Below are 22,286 nucleotides of genomic sequence, written 5' to 3' on the forward strand. Positions count from 1 at the left end.
AAAAAGGTGTGGAGGGTGTCAAAAGGTAAAAAACTTCCAAATATACTATCAATCAGGGTGGTGACTGTGTATGACTATACACATACAAACAGCATGGGAACTACAGCTTCTGAGGTTCTCCATATTTGATAGTAAGAGGTAGGTCTTAAGTGTTCTCACCATAAGAAAAGAAATTTTTATTGCTATTATTAACTAAATTTATTGTGTGATCATCTTGTAACTTGTACAAGTTACTATACACCTAAAGTTAATGGGATCACCTAAATTTAATCAAAACAGTTGCTGAAAATAATACAAACTTTGGCGATTTATGTAACAATGTCAGCACTGTTTTCAGTGATGAGGAAAACTGGAAACCTAAATGACTAAGAAGGAAGAAAATCCAATTAATAATGGTAGATTCATATTATGAAATGATTCAACTCTTCCCTAGCTACAAAGAGCTAAGGGTTTGGAAACCAATAATATATTAATAGAACATTAAATGAAAGAATCACCCCATCTGAAAAAACTAAAGAGTGTCTGTGAGATGATGCAAATCAAGTAAAGGTCTTTAGCACAGTCTTAGCACACAGCATCATTCCATGATTGGCAGCTGCTATTACTATTGCTATCACTATTAAATGACAAGACATACTTAACCTATAAAAATTTTGCTGCTTCCCACTTTTCTGTATTTCCTTAATTATAACATTGATTCTGCACTTGAATAAAAATTAAGAGTGGTCCCTCATGGGCTTTAGTCTGTGAGCAATCAAAGGAATAGAATGGACATTAATTTTTTTACTCCCAAAATGTGGCTAAAGTTTCCACTTTTTTCATAATGACCTTAAACTCATTTACTATTTACTTAATATAGGCAGCTCTAATTTGGGCAATTTCCAAATGACTTCTTAGCAGAGTAATAAGACAAAAATAATTACTGATTATTTGACCTATATTTTTTCCCTTCATATAAGCTAAATTCAAGTTACCTGCAGGGCCACATTTACAGCTCCACTTATGTTACTATTACATGGTGAAGCAGCATTTGTCCTTGATGGCTTTGCAGTGCTTGAAGGTGGTATAGTTGTCTGGTTGAGAACATCCTTCTGAACAATGGAATCCTCTATTAGATCCTTTTGCTGAGTTGTACTAAGAAAAAAACAACTTGGTATTAGACTTAGTAAGTAACAACAGAGCAAATGTTGACAAGAATAGTCTTAATTGGAACACTCTCTGAAGCACAATATTACCTCAATGCAGGAAGCTCAGCTGTGCAGGGAGAACGAGTACTCATCTTGAGTGGGTGGGCAGAGATGCAGTCTGAATGTTCACTCTCTGCAGGCAGTGGGCAAGTAACTCTTAACTCTTCATTGTCCTTAAAGTAAAGATATTTCAAAATTGTATTTTCACAGATACTTCTCCAAAGATATGTAAGTGGTCATTAGGTACACGAAAAGACTTTCACTATCACTCGTCATTAGGGAAATGTAAAACAAAACATGTCACTGGACTAAAATAAAAAAGACACAGTAACATAAGTTAGTGATGGTATGAAGATGCGGAACTCTCCTACATTGAAGATGGCAATGTAAAACGATGCAGCCACTCTGAAGAACTGTCTGGCAATTCCTCAAAGTTAAACAATTACCATATGAACCAGCAATTCCACTCTTCTGTATACATCAAAGAGTAAACATATGTCTATGCAAAAACTTACATACAAATGTTAATAGTATTATTCACAATAACCAAAAAGTGAGAATAACCTTAATTGGTCAATAGATATACAAAATGTAGCATATCATACAATGGATTATCATGCAATGAAAGGAATAAAAGTATCAATCAATACATGCTACAACACAAATGAATCTTGAAGACATTATGGTAAGTGAAACAAGTTACAAAAACAAACACTGTATGATGCCACTTCTATAAGGCACCCATAGTGGTATTCGTGGTTAAGGGAATGATGGTTACATCAGGAGTTGAGGAAAGGGAGATTGGAAGTTGCTATTTTAGTGGGCATAAAATTTAATTTTCAAGATAAGAGTTTCGGAGATTGGTTGCACAGCAATATGAAAGTATGTAACACTATTTAACTATAGCCTTTTTTTTTTTAAAGATCTACTTTACTTACTTATGCATACAAAAGTTGGTGTGTAGGCTAGAGGTGTAAGGGGGTGAGAGAAGATTCATCAGAGACAGAATGGGAGCAGAACAGGCAGATTAACTGAAACACACTGTTGAGGGGAACAGCGTTGAGACAGGAGAGGTCTGCTGCACCCTGTGGGTCAACTCTCTGGGTGGGGATCAAATTCATGCCACAGTGGCAGCTTATAGCTTGATATCACTTAGACTTAAACCCTGTGCACCAGGGAGACCCTGGAATATATTAAAAAAAAAAAAATGCCTTCCATTAAAGAGACAGCCCAATATGAAAAAAATAAAAATAGTGCCAATTACATGATTCTTCATCGAAGAAACGCAAATGATCAACAGACATGATATACTTAAATTCAATTAAAATTTTAAAAAATGTGCCCTATCAATCAGCAATTTCACTATGTACTTACCCTAGGAGTAGGGTCAGGGGTGCCAATATGTATACATATACATATTCATATCTTACGTGTATACCTAACTGTTCTTGCCTTCATGAACCAGTATAACTCATATAAGCGTTGGTTATAACAGCAAATAATAACCACGTACATTACAGTAGAATGAATATACAAAAAGCAAAATGAAGTAGTTCTGTTATCAACAGTGGTGAATTTGAAAGAGAATATAGAAAGTAACAGAACAAATACTGTATGTACAATTATACTTTTGCATTGTTCAAAAAAACAAGCACACTCAACAAATAATATACACTGCCTAGAACAAGAGTGGAAACCACGGCCTGCTGGCCAAATCTGACCTGAGTTATGTTACTTAAGGTCCAAGGATGGTTTTTAAGTTTTAAAAGCATTTAAAAACAGAGTAATGTGACATCATCTGGCCCACAAAACCTAACACATTCAATACCTGGCCATTTATATAAAAAATTTTCCAAAAACAATTTTTTTTCCAACCAAAAATTTAAAGCTATAAAGATCAACAAGAAATTAGCACAATGTCATAACAATGTTTAATCTCTGAAGGAGAAAAGGGAAAGAAGAGGAAGAACTGTAAACAGAATCCAAAATAACGCTTGTATTCTGGTGATTTTGCAGTCCACAATTAAGGTTATGGGTTACAAATTTCTTCTCTAAAAATGTTTTTATATCGTATTACCAAATCTGAGATGTCATCAATTGTAAAACACACTATTATTTTAGTACTACAAAGAAAAAACACTGCTACTTACAAGACAATTAGCTTTTTAAAATCTAAGTATGATTTTCAAAGATGGAAAACATGAAAAATACCTTTTGGAATTGATGAAATAACTGCATAATTTTTTAAACCTTCAACATTCTAAGGGGAAATGATTTCTAAAAGAGAATTCTATAAACGACAGATCAAGTACAAGAGAAGATAAACATGTTCACATTGCAAGATCTTTTTAAAAAACCTATACTAAAAACCACTTATTTAGGCAAACTGAGAAGATGTAGTCCACCATAATATGGGAAAGTAAAAAAAAGAAGCAACAAAGAATGGAGAGTAAGACATTTCCAGCATGATGGTAAAGGGAAATTCACAGAACACAGCTGCGTAGCTGGCCACTGAGAGGAAAAAGAGAAATAACTTTGAGGCTCAGCTATGGAAAACTCTGTAATAGTTTTTAGTGGTATTAAATACTAAAGGGATGGGCAAAGTATGTTGGATTAAGAGAGTCAAGCCCTTGATTTAATAGACAATGTCTAAAATTAGAAAGTCAAGAATAGCAGGACCATGTTTAATTAGAAATTCAGTAATAAATGTCAAGGAAAACAATAGTGAAAGTAGTTGTTGAGGACTACTATTTTTTCATTATAAAATAGTTATAAAGCTATATATAATACATAATGTGCTATTAAAATGAAAACAAAAAGTGAACCTGAAATAATTTGTGTGACATAAGGATTTAGGGAATGTAAAAGTCTACACTTAAAAATATTGTAGGAGGGGATATCCCAACATTTTGATCTACCCTCCATTAGTTTGGTGAATAAAGGTACATTAACTTTTTAAAAAATATTTATTTATGCATACAGAACTGGGGTATAGAGCAGCGGTGCAGGGACAGTGAGAGGAATCACCAGAGACAGAGTTGGGATTAGAACAGGCTAATCGGCGAAGTACACTCCTGAGAGGAGCAGCAGGCAGGTCAAGAGGTTCTGCCACACCATGTGGATCACCTCCAGGGCCAGGGATCGAGCTCTCAGGAATCACCTCTCAGGGCAGGGATCGTGCTAAGCTTTAACACGCTGCACCGCCAGGGAGGGCCAGGTACATTAACTTAAAAAAAAAAAGTTTACCAAGCTAGCTTAGAAGAAACTGTTTACAACATTGGTTAATTCTAGGAATAAGTAGAAATGACATTTTACATTCAGTACACATTCTCAAGCTGAGATGACTGATACAAAGACCCACAAAAATGAAGAAACATTTTGTTGACCCTGTATAGTTTTATCATAAATATTTTTATGATACTTTTTATAAGCATGCTGAAAACCCCACAAATAAAACCTATGATATAAATACACATTAGGTACAAATAAAAATTTAAATAATAATCCTGAAAACAGGCTAAATGTTGTCCCATAATTCAAAATATTGGATAATTCATTTTACCTTTTCTTTGAAGACACCTTTAACAACATCAGACATCCTGCTCTCCAAAACAAGTTCACCTGGTGCTTTTGATGAACTTCCAGGTAAGGGAGGAAAATTTGAGGCTAGTAAGTCAAACTTTGGTGTTGGAGCTTTTGCTTCAGCTGTTGATAGATGGGGTCTCTAAAAGATACAAATTGTAAAACAGATTCACATATCTGCATCATTACCTAATCCTGTAGCATACTGGCATCAAAGCAGGAAAGGAAGGAGAAAGGAATAAAGGAAGAAACAAGTCTAAACCCTAATGAAAAGAATTTGTTCCCCTTTCTAAATTCTCTGCTTTTCTTTTTCTTTTTTAAAACTTTTAAATTTATTGATGCATACAAGAGCTGGAGTGTAGGTCAGGTGTGTGTGTGTGTGTGGGGGGGGGTGATGAGTGAGAGGACTCACCAGAGATAGAGTAGGGAACAGAATAGGTGAACTGACTGAAACACACTCCTAAGGGGTGCAGTAGGTGAGACAGGTGAGGTCTTCTGCAGCATGTGGGTCACCTCTCTGGCTGGGGATTGAACTCATGCTAAAGTGGCTGCCGACAGCTTCACAGTGCCTTGCGCCATCAGGGGTGCCCCGGACCTACTTTCTTTAGGTTGGTGCGATCTACATTCAATCTAAGTAGAACTTGTGCTGATGATCACTGGCACTGAGTTTGTTTCAGGGTTCTGTGTTATTCTTTCTATCCCAACTGGTTTGAGCAAACAATGCCTGAAGCATGACATAAAGCGCTGCTTCAGTACTACCCACTCCAATAAATACAAAGGCTGGGACGAGGGGAAGATTCTAGGCCTCACTCTGGATTTAGTAGAGCCGTCAATCCTACTTATCTTTAGTTAGCTATCTTTTCTGTTTCTTTCACAAACTTAATATACTCCTTTAAGCAATAGTCACCATCCTTTGCTTTCGAAATCTGCAAAGCCCCCTTCAATAATAGTAATAAGAAAACCCCTATCTTATCTAAATTTATCATCTTCTCCCCTTTCATATTATCTTGATAGAACATACTTCCTTAAACATCTCATTCACCCCCTCCACCACCACCCTACTATATATTGTGACAAGTGTCATTTGTATTAGCTCCTGACCTTACTCTTCATTCCACTAAAACTGCTTTGACAAATCACCAATGCCTTCTGCAATACAAAATCTGACAGTCTCTTGCCCCTGACTTCACCAATCTTAGATAGGTCAACCACAATTTTTTAAAAAAGATACGGAACTGGGGTACAGGTTTGTGAGAAGATTCCCCACTGTCAGAGTGGGGAGCAGAACAGGCAGAATGACCAAGTACACTGCTGAGGGGAGCAGTGGGCTCATCAGGAGAGGTCTGCCACACTATAAGGTTCACAACTCCCGCCTATGGATCCAACTCGCCTGCTTCATAGTGCTGTGCTTTAACCCACTGTGCCACCAAGAAGGGCCTCATCTACAATTAAGGCCTCAATTACTACATGTAAGCTGAAAAAACCTTCAGTTTCACCTCTAGCTGAGGCTAACTTCTGCATAAGAGTACCTCTACCCTGCCCTTCCGACTAAAAGGTAGGCCTATCGCCTTATGCTTCACCCTCTTTTGCAGCCCTCAATCTGGATACTTTCAACATATTAAATAGGTGTTAAGCCTAATCTTTCCTTCTCCCATTTAATCAGGATCATCTGACAATTCATGTGGACTACTGAAATGTAATCTTAAAAGTTGTTACCGAGAGTCTCAAGGCGATTCCATATAGGAAGCTAAACATGAAAGAGTAAGATTTCCAAGTATACAATTTGCCCCAATGACTATTCTTTGTGTTATAATGCAATATATTTTCTTCTTTAAAAATATAAACCCGGTCCTCACTGGTGGCACAACGGGTTAGGACGCAGCACTGCAAGCTGGCTGCAGCTTCAGTGCTAGTTCAATCCCCAGCCCCGGAGGTGATCCACATGGCCCAGCAGACCTCTCCTGACCTGCCCGATGCAAACCCCAGTAGTTATCTGTGTCAATCTGCCTGTTCTGCTCCCCACTCTGTCTCTGGTGAAACCTCTTACCACACTTGCACATCTGGCTTGTATATGAAGTTCCATATGAAGAAACAAATCTTTAAATATATATATACTACATAAACCTTTCAGCACATAATATTTACTATATTACTTATTATTTATGGATTCATGACTTAAACATGTAAAATAAACATGGTAGTACTCATTTATGATATATTTATAATTTCTAGGTTTTCTTGAAATCACCATGTTGTCCCATACATCATTTTTGTTCCTCAAGTCCTTTTGTCCCCAATTAAAAGATGGTAAACTTTTACCACAGACAATAAAAATATGAGTAATTTGCTATGTAAGTTCAGATTCAAGTAAGAGCATAACAAGAAGTGTAAATTGTTTTTGGAAAATCTAGAGCTGTTTTTTCAAATTGGCGAAAGTCATAATCCCTTAAAGCTACAGATAATCAGGAGTTTTTTGGTTCACTGTCAGAGTAAACCCTATCTATAGAAAGTTAGTTGACACAACTTATTGAATTATAAAACCCATAAAATTAACCTCCAGGGACTGTCCTTCAGGTATCATTGAACAGCCATTATACAAATGATGGTTATATGAGGTTACCATAATATTTTAACAGCACCATTTCCAAAAGACAAAACCTAAATGTCTGTTAATAGTTAAGTTTTTCATTATTTTTGGTTTTTAAAACATGAATATTTTAAGTCTTCAATTTATATTTAAGGTAAACAAACACAAGTCAAATTTCGAATTATGTGTGTACTTAAGGGTAGTGGTGGTCAAGCAAATGTTCTTTGTTCAACAAATATGATCAATAAAACAAAAACCTGGAAAGATAGACCATGAGTAAGCCACAGTAAACCATATAAGGAGAAACAACTTGAACAAAAATAACTAAGGGCAAAAAAATATACATACTGGGATCCTGTCGTCTTCTCGCCGTCTCCGACCTCTGAAGAGAGTTCTCCTTTAACAATGCAAACAAAGAGGGGATGTTCAAAAGACAACTTGTAAGTTTCTTTAAATATACTCACTCTAACAAGGATGGGTAGATATCTACTTTAAATAATTTTAAATATTATTATTAAAAGATACATATATATTCTTCTTAAGAATCTACCAAAAACTTCACCTACTACAACCAACACTACTAAGTACTGGGTTGTCATTTAGCAAAATTATACACCATTAAAAACCAAAATCATGTTCAATTTACACACATTAAGATCCATGAATTTTTCATATTTATTTCCATATTTCCTTACCTGCCCCTACCATAGTCCCCATTCTGCTCCATTTGCAAAGTTGGGGTCTCTTTTGGAAGGTAATTTTGTTCCTGATGCCCTGTTACTGTGGAGTTATGTCGTTCAGTTGGAAAGTTCCTTGAACCAGATCTGGTTAATGGTCCATCCCCCAATGACACAGAGCCCTCAGTTGAGTGTTCTGAACCATTGGATGACCTAAAATGAGGCTTCACACTGTAAGAAATAGAAGACCATACGTAAGAAAAGATAAAAAAGACAGAAAAATCTTTTTAACAGTAGAAACTCTTAATAGTCCAAGTTAAGAGCTGCTCTTTACTGCACTTAAAAATGTACTGTTGTCAAAATATAATCCCTTTAATATACCAGATGTGTTAATATTTTTAAAAGGCAGAGAATTTTCATATTAAATAAAGTTGTCTGGAGAAGTTTGGAGTAAAGTTCAAAGTTTTTCAAGACAAAATTACTTCTTTCTTTTAACACTAGCTAGAGTGTAGACATACCTAAATCAGCCAGGCTTTAAAATTAAAGCTGAATTTCTAACACCCATTTTCAATGAAGGCAACATCACCAAAAATCGTAAAATTGGTCCAGAGAGCAAAGATGGGCAAAACACAACACGACATACACTTCAGTAACATCTTTGAAGATACAGCACCCAATGCAACAATAGTGAAGAAAAGGATAAACCGATGAGACTACATCAAGTTTAAGAGCTTCTATACAGCAAAAGAGACATTACAAAAAACAAACAGACATCCGACTAATTGGGAAAAAGTTTCTCACACAAAACTAGTGATAAAGGATTGATCACGAAGATATACACAGAACTGATGAAATTCAACAAAAATAAACAACTCCATCAAAAAATGGACAGAAATGCAGATGGCCAACAAGCATATGAAAAAATAATTTGTTCAACATTACTTATAATAAGGGAAATGCAAATTGATACCACAATGAGATACCCACCTCACACCAGTGAGAATGGCACATCTTAGAACTACTAGCAACAACAAATGTTGGTGGGATATGGATAAAAAGGAACTCTCCTGCACTGCTGGTGGGAATGCAAACTAGTACAACTACTATGGAAAACTGTTTGAAGGTTTCTCAAACAACTAAAAATAGAGCTTCCGTATGACCCAGCAATTCCACTCCTAGTTATCTACGCAAAAGACACAAAAACACTGATTCAAAAAGACACCTGCACCCCTATGTTTACTGCTGCTTTATTTACAATTGGAAAGACATGGAAACAGCCCAAATACTCAAAAGCAGATGACTGGATTAAAAAGATGTGGTACATATGGAATATTACTCAGCAACCAAAAAAAAATAAGCACATGCCTTTTGCAGCAACATGGATGGAGCTGGAAAAGATCATCTTAGTGAAATAAACCAGAAAGAAAAGGAAAAATACTGGATGGTTCCACTTACAGTAGGAGCATAAAGGACCAGGTGAGAAAATAATAATAATGACGAACAACTATATACCAGAGACATTTTATGAGGGTAGAACGGAGAATGGGATCAAAAATGGTTGGGAGAGGAAAGTGCACTGGCACACCAGTGATCTGGTGATGGGAAGCCCACCAGGATTACAACTGATATGGAAAAAGGCACAAAATAATGTAAAAATGAACTATTATTAAAAAAAAAAATTGGTCCAGAGGGTAGGAGAAACAAAACCTGTCTTATTCATCTATGTAAAAATGTGTGCATATATACACATATATATTTTTTTACATACATACACACACAATTGTCTATAGTAAATTTCACAGGAAGAAATTAGAGTGGGAAAGTTCTGAAAAGGTTTTTAGGGAGTGACAAAGATAAAAGTACTGAGAAATAGTAGTATATATTCTAAGTATAGCTTCTTATCAAGGATTCCCAATTTCACCAAATGAAATTAGTTGTTCAAAGATTCATATGTGGGACAAAAAAAACTTGGAAAATAGAAATACATTGTAGCTTGAAGATGGGTATGAGTTAATGAATTAAAAGTATTGACTCTGACAGCAAAGAAACCATGTCTTATGGAAAAAAAAAGCTGCTTTTATCTTGGATAACAACTCTTAACAATCTGTAGGCAGATGAAGCTAGGGTAGGGTTAGAGAAAGGATGCCATTTAATAGATAGTGAAAATATCTAATATGACCCCAAGTAACTGAGGATCTTTCTACTACAGAAGATTAAACAAGAGTATGAGATTTATATGTGGCCCCTAAATATAATTTATAATACTCCATTTTTTAGCTTACATAAATACAAATTTGTAATATTAATACTTATTGGTATTTCTTAGTTCACCAAACAAGAATTTAAAACCTCATAACAATTTATAAGCCCAGCAATTAAACAGCCACTCAAACACAATCTCCAGCTATTTTAATTTTCTCATCGAGCATAAAATATGATTATTACTAAATTTAAAGATAAAAGAAAAAATATCAGATGACAGAGCACTTGTGTTGAGTTTCATATGCTGCAAAACAGATTTTAATAACAATATCAGCTAACAAATTTCCAAAATATTTTAATTATTCATCATATCTGAAAATGACCTCATGAGGTATATATACTGGTACATCTGTTCAAAAACTGTAATTCACCTGGAATTTTCTCACTGTATTTCAACACATCTGGAAGATAATTCATTACTTAAAAATAGCCCTCAGATCTCATAATCTCACCCTTCACTGAGAGGGACTTAACAATCTCAGTCCAGGCAAAAGAAATAAAGAATAATGAAAGAAACAGTAATATAAGTTAGAAAGAAAGGGGAAAAGCAAGTGACAGAAAGACACAATATGAAAAGCAGAAAAATGCCCAGACTTCTGAAAGTTAGTCCTATTCTCTCTAAGTAGGGCTAATGATCATCACTGGGCCGTTAAAGATTAAAATAAGAAACCGCAAGCAGGATCCCTATAAGTTACTTTCTTTTTGACTGGTAACTTTGAATGAATGTCTTAATAGATGTCACTATTAGAAGCATGAAGAAAATATGAATTTGAGCTGGTGATCAAAAAGTTCAGTTTCTTGTGCATTTTTAAGATAAATTATTCATGTACTATTTCTATAACCACAAACTAACAACCCCTTGTGTTGGTTTAACTTAGTAACAAGTGAAATTATACTAAACCTGCTCTGTATCTTCAAAATCAAAAATACATACCCACATAAACCTGGATGCTTTAACTATCATTTTTGGGCTTTATTGCTCTAGTTCCAGCCCATTTATCAAGAAAGCACAGGAGACAAAAACATGTGAACATAAAGGAAGATCATTAGCCCATTTAATGTATCTTTAAGTCAAGCATTTGCAGACACCAGTAGTTTCAGCTATGAATCAAAAACTAGTTTTTGTATACCTTTTAACAGAACACTTAGGAGTTTAGAGCAAAATTTAGCCCTCCAATAAACATGAAATAGACACATTTTTTTTTTTACAAAGTTCTGTATCTCTTAATTGTAAACTTTCATTTGCTCTAACTGAATTATTCTAAAGCAAAAACTTTAGCAGATGTTAATAGTAATGTTCTAATAGGTCTACTGATAATACCTAGCCATGTAAGCCTAGCAAAATATCCACCCAGCTTTTCCTTACCTCATCTGCAAAATGAGTTCAAATGACATAACAATCTGATCTTTCCAATTTAAACATTATAGTCTCTATGTGTTTATGGAAATTAATCTTTTTTGAACAATGGGAAATGGAGTTAAGGGTCAATGCGTATCTGAAGATGCACCATACTTTTACTTGCAAGTCCCAGCTATGTCATTTTGCCTTTAATTACTATTTGTATTGTATTATCAAACCACAAGTCATCTATAAGAAGAAAGATAATGTTTTCATTTGTTAAAAAAAAAATCCTTCATTCTTACATGTTGAAGAGCTCTCATTGCAATTCTATAAAAGCAGCAAAAATATGTAGCTGTAAGGGTCTCCCCTGGTGGCACAGGGGTTAAAGATACAACGCTACCAAGCTATTGGCAGCCACTGCAGCAAGAGTTCAATCCCTGGCCAGGGAGCTGACCCACATGGTGCAGCAGACCTCTCCTGTCTCGCCCGCTAATCCCTCAGCAGTGTATTTCAGTAGATCTGCCTGCTCTGCTCCACACTCTTCTCCGCGTGAATCTTCTCATCCCCCACACCACTGGCCTACACCCCACTTCTTGTGTACATAGATAGTAAATCTTCAAAACAAATATGTGGCTGTAATAAAATTTTTCTGACACTTAAAAATGATGTTTAGGCCCTCCCTGGTGGTGCAGCGGGTTAAAGCACAGCACTGAGAATCTAAAGCCACTTCTGCATGAGTTCGATTCCCGCCTGCCCCGGAGGTGACCACAAGGTGCGGCAGACCTCTCCTGACCCATCCGCTGCTCCCCTCAGCAGTGTACTTCGTCGATCTGCCTGTTCTGTTCCCCACTGTGTGTCTGGTGAAGCCTCTCACCATCCCTGAGCCTCTGACCTGTACCCCAGTTCTGTATGCACAAATAAATAAATCTTAAAAAAAAAAAAGTTTAAATGTTTTATCAAATTAATTCAGTTAAAGTGAGTACAAAAATTGTGACCACTAGAGGGTATACATATGAATGCTTCCAAAATCTATTAAGAAAAATACTTTTTAATGCCATGAGGCTTCTTTCTCCAGGGAGGTATGTTTCAGGACTAAACATACAGGAAATTCAGGACAAACAAGAATCAAGTTCCTAGAAGTCATCTTGGAGAAACATACCCCAAGTATCTCCTTGCCCAAAAAAAAAAAAAAATCAACTATGAAAATGAGCTCCAGCAAGAGAAAATGACTGAAAAGTAATTAAAATCAAGAAACCAGAAAGCTCACAAAGGTCATCAGTTGAAGATTCTATGAAGAATAACTTAAGATGTGCATCAATCTTTTATATGATAGCAAATAGCTTTCAGGGTTCTCAATAATTTATACAAAATATTGTATTTAAGTGTAGATTCTGGCGTTGAACTGTCTCGGCTCAAATCTTGTTACTTGCTCAAAGACCTGGTTTTTATTTACCCTGTTATTTTTCCATTTCCAAATCTTTAAGTAGACATAATAACTGTAGCTATCTTAACAAGATTATGAAAATTACAGTGAGAAAACATGCAAAGTCCTTCAAAAACAGCTTAATACACTAAATATACAATAAATGTTGACTAATGTCTATTGTACTTTATAGTTCATATAAATCATTTCAAAAGTAAATTCTTAAAAATCCTAAATAACTCAGTGGCAGCACTATTATTATTCAAACCAGTTAAACATGAATAGAATAAAACTTTCTCCAAAATGTAACCTATTTAATATACTAAATGGCATTCAGACACCAGGTTTTATCATACATTGCTACCACAAAAAATACTGCTTTAAAAAAAAATCACTTTTACCGCTTCTTGGCTTTTTGGCTAAATCAAATATAAAAAAAAAATCAGTTTTATTGGGTACAATCTCAATCCCAAATCATTTTTATAACCAAATTCTAGATTAAATCATTTATATACTTTTTGTAGAAGGCCCTTTCTATTGATTCTGCAAAAAAAAAAAAAAAAAAGCACTGCTTTTAACACAGTATCTCTTAAAAAAAAAGGAAGCTGTTTACAATAAAATTCTAACTATGAGTTTGAGTTTTATCTTACCGATTTTTTGGGAATGGTCGACCCATATTTACAGCAGCAGCATTTGCTTTATAAGATCCTGGTGAATTAAAGCCATTCACAAAACTACCATTGGGAAAGGGAGCCTAGAAAAAAATTTAAAAGTCAAAATCAAGATTAATGATAAAGGTAAAACCTACTGTGAAAAGTCTAAGAAACTTATGATACATCATATCTTTTAAAAACCAAAAATACCGTTTAAATTCACCTGTACAATACTTCCAACTTCAAGTATCACTCCAGTTACAAAATGAAGAATCGTTAGTTCATTTATTACTTAAAAATTTCTCTGAAAAAATTTCATAAAACTGAAAGTATTTTAAATCACATAAGATTTTTCCAGGCTTTAAAAATGTAATCCAGCAAAATCTAAAGAATAAAATTATAACATCCAATAGCCCAACTCTTACCCATATGCATATACTTGACACAGATGACTAGATACCCCTTATCATTACTGAGAGTCAGAAAGTAACCAATAGCTACACAAAATAAAACAAACAAAAAAGAAGCTGAGTTCTTCAAATTTCAAATTGAGTGAAAAATTTTATTATGTGGGAGACTCTTACTTACCAGTGGTGTTTCAAAGTAAGGTGCAGGATTTGGAGACCATGCCTGAGGCACAATACTATACACAGAGTACTGTTGGTGAGGAGTATACATGGGCTGCATAAAGACTGGCGAAGCATACTGTGCTTGAGTTTGAATGGGTTGACTATATAAACTAGAATCCATTAAACGATAACCATTCTTAGCAAAAAATGTATTGATGGCTTTTATCCTTGCCTAGAAGCAAGAGGAACACATTATAATGACAAAGAACTAAGAGTATATTTTCGCAAATGTAACACATTTCAAATATTTTACACGAATAAGTTGTCTTCTGTAGAGCAAATAAATTGAGGGGTGTTCACTTTCAAGATAACCAAGAATAGAAGAACAAAGATCATGCCAAAAAAGGCAATGGCCATGTGCAGCCAACTTGCTGTACCAATTCTACTCCTGGACAAATGGTCCCAAGGACAGGGCCATTAAGATATTCATCATATGAAACACATGGGGAGGACAGATGTGTACAAAACAAGTACCTTCAACATATACTCCCCAAGCTGTGAAAATACAGTACACTGTGGAGCTGTCCACAGTCAGGATTAGTTCTCTGAAATCTGGAAGGACAGGGACACTCTCAACTCCAACTTATACCTGAAAGGGGCTGCCTTCACCTCTGCGAAACCTATGTAAAATTAAGTCCTTAGGGTCTGAAAACCTGTCCTCTGGGAAAAATATAAAGTGGACATTATGTTTTAAAAATAACAATAAAATAACTGATAACTTTGAAAAATGTGAAAAAAAATCGCATGACAAAAAAACACAATAAATAAGAAAAAGCACAAAAATGAGAATAGCAAAACTAACTGCAACTTAGCAGACAAGGGAGCTTAGTATTCCCAATATACATATTCTAAAAAGAGATTTTAAAAAAAGCTCAACAATCTGGAATGGAAAAGTGTTAGAAACAACAACAGAGCTACGGGGGGTAAAAAAGCTCTTAATCATGTGAAAAGATCTAAGAGAAATGCAATTAAAACTGAATTAACATCTCACTTATAGAATGGCATAAGTAAAAAAAAAAAAAAAAAGATAAGATATTCTTATCTGGCAGATCAGACCAGACACTGATGATGACATGTAAACTAGCACAACCCTTAGAAAGGGAAACACAGCAATATTTCCCAAAAGCACTTGCATTTATTGTATTCTCATATTGATTCCACTTCTAGGAATCTTTCCCAAATATACAATGACCAAAACAAGGATGCACATGACTATTTACTGACACTAACTATAACAGGAAGGGGGGAAAACTGATACATACACACTGTCTCCCAGGAAGCAACCCCACAGTCAGTGAAAAGTCAATACACTATATTATACATTCCACAACTGAGTATCATGAAGATGTTTTTAAAAATTATTCAAATTCTACTTTATCATAATGAAAATAGGATCCTGAAAACATATCTGTACCCTAATGTTCACAGCAACATTATTTATAACAGCTAAAACATGGGAGCAAAATGTGTGTCTATCACATACACACACAATATTAATCATACTTGAACACTAAGTTCTATAACATGCTACATGGATGAACTTTTAGTTAATATATACAAAGTACTTAGAACAGATACACAGTAAGCCCAGCACAAGTAATTTTCACTTATAAATTATTATTATATTACATAAGGAATGACGAGCATGTCAAAGTAAGTGCATGCTTTGGATTATATTTTATATGGTAGCTCTCATAGCAATGAGCAGCAAGCAGTGTAAGGGGAAAGTTGAAGGCCTAAGAGTTAAAAAAAAAAAAAAAAAGGGTACCTCTACTAAAAATGGCGCTAATGATTAGGCATTATAAAGGCAGACTTTGTGGTTACCTAAGAATGGATCAGACATATAAAAATAGTGCTCAAGAGTCAGCAACAATTTCCAGGCTCTCTAGTGTCTAAATGTTAAAATGTTGATGTAGTTAATTAAGATCAAGCTGAAGGAACTAAAAATGTTTTCCAACTTTGTTACCAAATAATTATTCCCAGGGCCATCCCTGGTGGCGCAACAGGTTACAGCACAGCACTATGAAGCTATTGCAGCCGCTACAGCACAAGTTTGATCCCCAGCAGGGGGGTGACCCACATGGCGTGGCAGACCTCTCCTCACCCACCTGTTGCTGCTCCCCTCAGCAGTGTACTTCGTCAATCTGCCTGTTCTGCTCTCCACTGTATCTCCGGTGAATCCTCTCACCCCCCACACCTCTGGCCCATACCCCATTCTGTATGCATAAATAAATTAAAAAAATTTTGTTCACACTCCTTACACTGAGGTAAGAACTTCTCTTACATTCTGTCAATTAACCTATCTAGAATTTCAAGCCATTCGAAGTACTGCCTTTGGAAAGAACTAGTGTAATAAAAAATATTTTAATTCTTTAGCAGTAATTTTTTTAAAGTAGCACATGTTATGAACCAGAACTTTCTTCAAAATCATTGTTTTATAAAATACTGTGTTTTTAAAATTCTGAAGTAAACAAAAAAAAAATTTTCATGCTGATGTCTCTGTAACAAATGTTTCTTACCATGATTGGCTTGCCCTGAAATGTTTTAACTTCTTCTCTTAAGTATTTAAAAGCCTATTCACAAAGCAGAAAGGAAATTTCATTAGCAATCAAAAATTCATTAAAGACATCTTCATTCTATTAAAAGATTTTAGCATTACAGCTATTTTAAACAAAGTATGAGTGTGATTACATTATGCAGATGAGAGTGAAAAGTGAAATTTAATATCTCAACTATAGTTCCCATTTATTGTAAATTAGCTACCATGATCTACCATCATTGTAGATAAAATACAAAAAATTCATAAAAGACGTCGAATATTACAACATAGCAATTTAAATGATTCAGACTTCTAAGATTTAATAACAATCAGTGGTTAAAAACGTTCCTATTAGTTAATTTTTGTTCCAAAAGAATATTACATGTCTTTAAGAGAAATAAGTGATAATAAAAGAAAAAAAGCTTTAGGAAGATTATCAAAAAGGAAATCCAGTAATAAGCAATACAAAAAAGTGAACAAGATGCTATAAACAGTCTATAGTTATTAGTGTGAGCACATATTTTCTCAATTAAATTATACCGCTACTCTTTTACCATTAATACTTGAAGCACAAGAAAAATTTTCTTCTCACCTGTTGTGCATCTGTATCTGTTTGGAAAGTGATATACCAGTTACTATTGTGTGCAAACTCACAACTTATCACCTTGGGACAGTTTTCATTTTTGAACAAAGCTTTTACTTCCTGAAAAAAAAAACAAAAACTTTAGTTTATGCTTAAGAAGTGCATTAAAAAAATGGAAACTTTTTTCCTCTTTGTATATATTTTGGTACCTTCTATTTTTTTACTTGTTAACTAATTATGCTCTCTCCCCATTTTTCCATTGAGAACAGATTATATTCTAAAAGAGAAACATGCACTTATACAATTGAATACTACTCAGCAATCAAAAAGGATAAACTCGGGCTCTCCCTGGTGGCACAACGTGTTAATGCACCGAATTATGAAGGTCTCCGAAGCCATTGCAGCACGAGTTCAAACACCGCCCCAGAAACCCCCCCACCCCAGCCAGGGAGCTGACCCAAATGGCGCAGCAGACCCCTCCTGCCACGCCCACTGCTCCCCTCCACAGCAGTGTGTACTTCGTCCATCTGTCTGTTCTGCTCCCCACTCTGTTTCTGGTGAATCTTCTCACCCACTACTCTCCTCTGGCCTGTACCCCAGTTCTGTATGCATCAATAAATAAATTTAAAAGAAAAAAAAAGATAAACTCATGCCACATGCAGCAACATGGATTGGCTGGCAGGGATTATGTTCAATGAACTGTCATTAGAAAAGAGAAAAACACAGGATAGTTTCATTTATAGAAGGATCATAGGGAAAATAAACAAGGGATTGGAGGGGAAACAAAAATTGCAGGCAAACTATAAATTGGAGACATTTCAGCTAGGGAAAGAGAACTAAAACCATGGGAGGGAAAAGCACAAGAGACTATTGGGACAGTTCAGGGGTGGCTTGGTGGTAGTAACTTTATGGGGATTATATCTGAAAGGAGAATGAATGATGTAAAAAATATAAAAATAAAAAAGGAAAAACATGAATTGTTAATGTGTAAATTATCTCTGCATGATACAATCTTATTTTATAATCAGTAAGACGGAAGCATTTCATGCCTAGTGGAAATGTAAAATTTCCTTATAGTAAAATCTCTCTAGTCCTGTGATTACCCACTCCAAAGTATGTTCATTTACTTTTCTTCTTTTTTTTAAAGATTTATAATTTTGCATAGAAGAACTAGGGCATAGGCCAGAGGTGCAGGGTGAGAGGATTCAACAGAGACAGAGGGGGAAGCAGGACAGATGACTAACTGAAATACACTGTTTGAAGGAAGCAGTAAGCAAGACTGGAGAGGCCTGCTGCAACGCATATGGGGGATGAGGGAAGGGTGTCGAAGTCAGGTTGTAGTGTTGATAGAGCTTAACCCCTAACCAATCAGGGAGTCCTTGTCCTCCATTTTCTAGGTGCTAAGTAGTTTCACCCAAACCAGATGTTTAGTCATAGACAAACTATGTGTAGACTACGTCTCTTTTTCCATAACTGATAAAACCAAAAACTAAATTTTTAAACAAATATACAGATTTAGAAAAAGATAATCAAACTCAGAACTGTATAATATTAAACAGCTTGAAATTCATTTATAAACAAAAAACAATAACCAAGGCATTGGGATTTACTCCTGAAAATAGTCATGCACTGAATATTTTACCATGTTTATTTTATAGTTGAGGAGGTTCAGAGTATTTGACCTACCCAAAAGGTCACAAAGTAGTACTCAAACTCTGATTTTCATACCTTCAAAATCCATTTTGTCTAACATCTATTTAAGTTCAAGGATAGTAACCAATAGTTCCCCCAAAACACTATCCTTCCAAATATCAAATGGTATCAGTTTTATAAAAGGACAACCATTAACCTAACAGAACAGTCAACATGACAACAGTGAGATCTAACCCCCTCAATTTTTAAATATATGTAATTAAAAGAGAGAAACAGAGTTTCTACTTGCTATGAAATGTCTTTGGTCAAATGCTGCTTGAAATAAGTGGGCAACCAGCTGAATTTTCTGTCATTTGTGAAAGTGACAAGATATCACAAGTCCAGTTAATAAAATTTTTATTCAAGTGCAGAATTTCATTTAGTAAGAACTACTATGGAGCAATTAAGGTGCTACTTGTTTATTTCTACACCTTCAAAAATCCACTCATATTCTCCAAATATTTCTAATATTTTCAAATGCATTTAATTTACTTGAACTTTAACAAAATGCTTTATTTTTAGCATTTGCCATTCTACAGGAACAGGTATGTCCATAGACTCCTCACTTTCCCAAGTATAGGAACTTTTAGAGCCTTGTCACCTAAGAAATTTTATGACCTGAGTCATTAAGTATTAGACTTCCAGAATGAGTATCCTAAATTTAAGAAACTATGAAAGAAATCCAAAAACTGTCATTAGCCCTTTGATTTAAAATTATGTACTCTATGTCAAAATATAAATTAAATAGAAGGTTGCAGAATATTGTAATATAAGATCAATATATACATTAATATACAACACACACACAGTGTGAGTTCTAAAATAATTAGAAATTTATTCCAACTGACAGGAACATTGAAAGTAACCCCTCAGGGGCCTCCCTAGTGGCACAAGGGGTTAAATCTCAGCACAATCCCCAATCAGGGAGCTGACCCACATGGCACAGAAGACCTCTACTGTCTCACCCAATGATTGCCTAAGCAGTGTATTTTAGTCAATCAGCCTGTTCTGCTCCCCACTCTGCATCTCGGGAATCCACTCCCCTCCCCTACCCCCTTGATCGCCTACACCCCAGCTCTTGTATAAATCTTTAAAAAAAAAAGTAACCCCTCATTCTAATTTCTGTGATTACTGTGTAGGAGAACACTCTCTGGCTATTTTAGTCAACTGCACTTCCTATACTTTTTTTCAATGAACAGTATGTACTGCTGCCTTATTCCTTTTAATTACTATTTTTCATATGGATAAGCTATATATTCATAATATGTGCTACAATAACTTTTAAAATGTTAATAATTGCTAAGCTTAGAGTGTTACATGCCAGGTACTCCTCTAATTTCCTTATATACTAAGTCACTTAATTTTCATTAGTCTTAGTTACTTATTGTTATCCCAACTAACAAATGAGAAAACTGAAGCAAGAGGTGAAATAATTTATTCAAGGCCATAAGCAGCAAATAAAAAGAGCAAGAACTAAAACCCAGACAGAATGGCTCTCCTGTTCAGGTTCATATACTATACATATTAACTTTATGTTGCAAATACTCTACCCATTCTGTAACCTTCTACTTCATTTGTATTTTGAAATACAGTACATAACTTTAAATCAAAGGTCTAATGACAGTTTATTTTCAAATTTCCTCACAGTTTCTAAACTTATAGAATCTTCACTCTAGAAATTTAATATTCAGTGACTCAGGTCTTATAAATTTTCTAGGTGGCAAGGATTTAAATGCTCTTTTCTTAAAAATGGCTAATTAATCATTAAATGTTACTATTAATCCTCCCTTGATTTCTAATTAATAAGCTTTAACATGGCAACTTAAGTGCAACACTTTGGTGTAATCCTTAACAAACAGGGCCTTTAGAATTCAGATCCTGTCATTGAACAGGCCTTCTGATAAAGTTACTTAACTTTTCTAAGCTCAGTTACTTCATCTATAAAACCTTTCATTTTAAGTAACAATTCTCGGTAGAACTTAGTTATTAAATATTTTAATGAATAATTACCAAAAATCTCTATTTCTGGATTACATTGCATAATTTGAGGATTATTAATTCTTGTGCTTGTTCTATACCATCTTATGACTGCCATTTTGTTTAATATTTTACTAACCAGTAGGGTTAGTCTTCCATTATTAATCCTTATTAATTCATTTTCCTCTTTTCTTTCCTAAGTTCATTCTTCCAACTGAATCCTCAAATTCCGAACCTTCTTATACTTTAATTGCCATTTAGAGAGATCAATAAATTGAATAGTATTATCACTCAATTTTCAATCTAATCTTGTAAGAACAAGGAATTGTATTTTGTTCTACCCATTTGTCTAGTATTTCAGAATCTACAAACTAATACTCATACTATTCATAGTAATTGCTATGGTAACTTATACTTTGTTGTTTACTTCCTCCAACTTAAAAAGCTAAAGAACATTTAGCTTTAATTATGCTTAACAAGGCCCTCCCTAGTGGCAAAACAGGTTAAAGCACAGCACTATGAAGCTATCCACAGCACAGGTTCAACCCCAGGCTAGGGAGCTGACCCACACAGCATGGCAGACCTCTCCTGTCCTGCCCGCTGCTCCCCTTAGCAGTGTATTTCAGTCAATCTGCCTGTTCTGTTACCTACTATATCCCTAGTGAATCCTCTCACCCCTGGCCTGTATCCCAGTTATGTATGAATAATAAATAAATCTTTTTAAAAAACTTAACAATTTACCTCTATTGGTGTTGTTTCAGGAATCTCTCTAAGAATTACAATACAACGTTTATGACTTGGTCTCACTTTCTCACCCTTCTCATCAACTTGCACCATTGGTGAGGCTGAAATTATAAGAAGGGTTTCATGCCAAAAATGTTAATAATGCCATTGAAAAAACTATTCATTTCCAGCTAAATCAATTAATAGAAATTAAGTTGTGGAATCAAAGACTACAATTACAATAAAATATGACAAGATAAATATACAAAGAACATTGTCAAATATATTTAAACAAATATTCAGAGTACCTATTTTGTGACTTGGCACTGTTTCAGGATTGAAAAGTAGTCTGTAGGGAGCATATAACACATTATTTTCTATGGCAACTTCCCTTCACAAAATTATCAAATTCTTTATTTCAAGATATAAC

At 34.9% G+C, this 22,286-nt stretch overlaps 1 protein-coding gene across 3 annotated transcripts in view; it reads right to left on the reverse strand.

Moving 5' to 3' along the window:
* The window catches only part of LARP4 (La ribonucleoprotein domain family, member 4), a 105,006-nt gene that overhangs the window by 4,771 nt on the left and 77,949 nt on the right, over nucleotides 1–22,286 (reverse strand). For 2 of the 3 annotated variants that reach the window (XM_012732556.1, XM_004692755.2), the window contains 10 exons: nucleotides 21,875–21,978; nucleotides 17,474–17,584; nucleotides 16,862–16,915; nucleotides 14,302–14,514; nucleotides 13,711–13,814; nucleotides 8,052–8,264; nucleotides 7,705–7,753; nucleotides 4,750–4,911; nucleotides 1,236–1,360; nucleotides 975–1,134 (listed from right to left, as the gene is read on the reverse strand). In XM_012732556.1, coding sequence (XP_012588010.1) covers nucleotides 975–1,134; nucleotides 1,236–1,360; nucleotides 4,750–4,911; nucleotides 7,705–7,753; nucleotides 8,052–8,264; nucleotides 13,711–13,814; nucleotides 14,302–14,514; nucleotides 16,862–16,915; nucleotides 17,474–17,584; nucleotides 21,875–21,978 — 1,295 coding nt within the window. Of the gene's footprint in view, nucleotides 1–974; nucleotides 1,135–1,235; nucleotides 1,361–4,749; nucleotides 4,912–7,704; nucleotides 7,754–8,047; nucleotides 8,265–13,710; nucleotides 13,815–14,301; nucleotides 14,515–16,861; nucleotides 16,916–17,473; nucleotides 17,585–21,874; nucleotides 21,979–22,286 lie in introns of those variants that run through there. The other variant, XM_004692756.2, reaches the window with a different exon arrangement.

Source organism: Condylura cristata, unplaced genomic scaffold (genome assembly GCF_000260355.1).
Source record: "Condylura cristata isolate star-nosed mole 26May11 unplaced genomic scaffold, ConCri1.0 scaffold00034, whole genome shotgun sequence".
Lineage (NCBI taxonomy): Eukaryota > Metazoa > Chordata > Mammalia > Eulipotyphla > Talpidae > Condylura > Condylura cristata.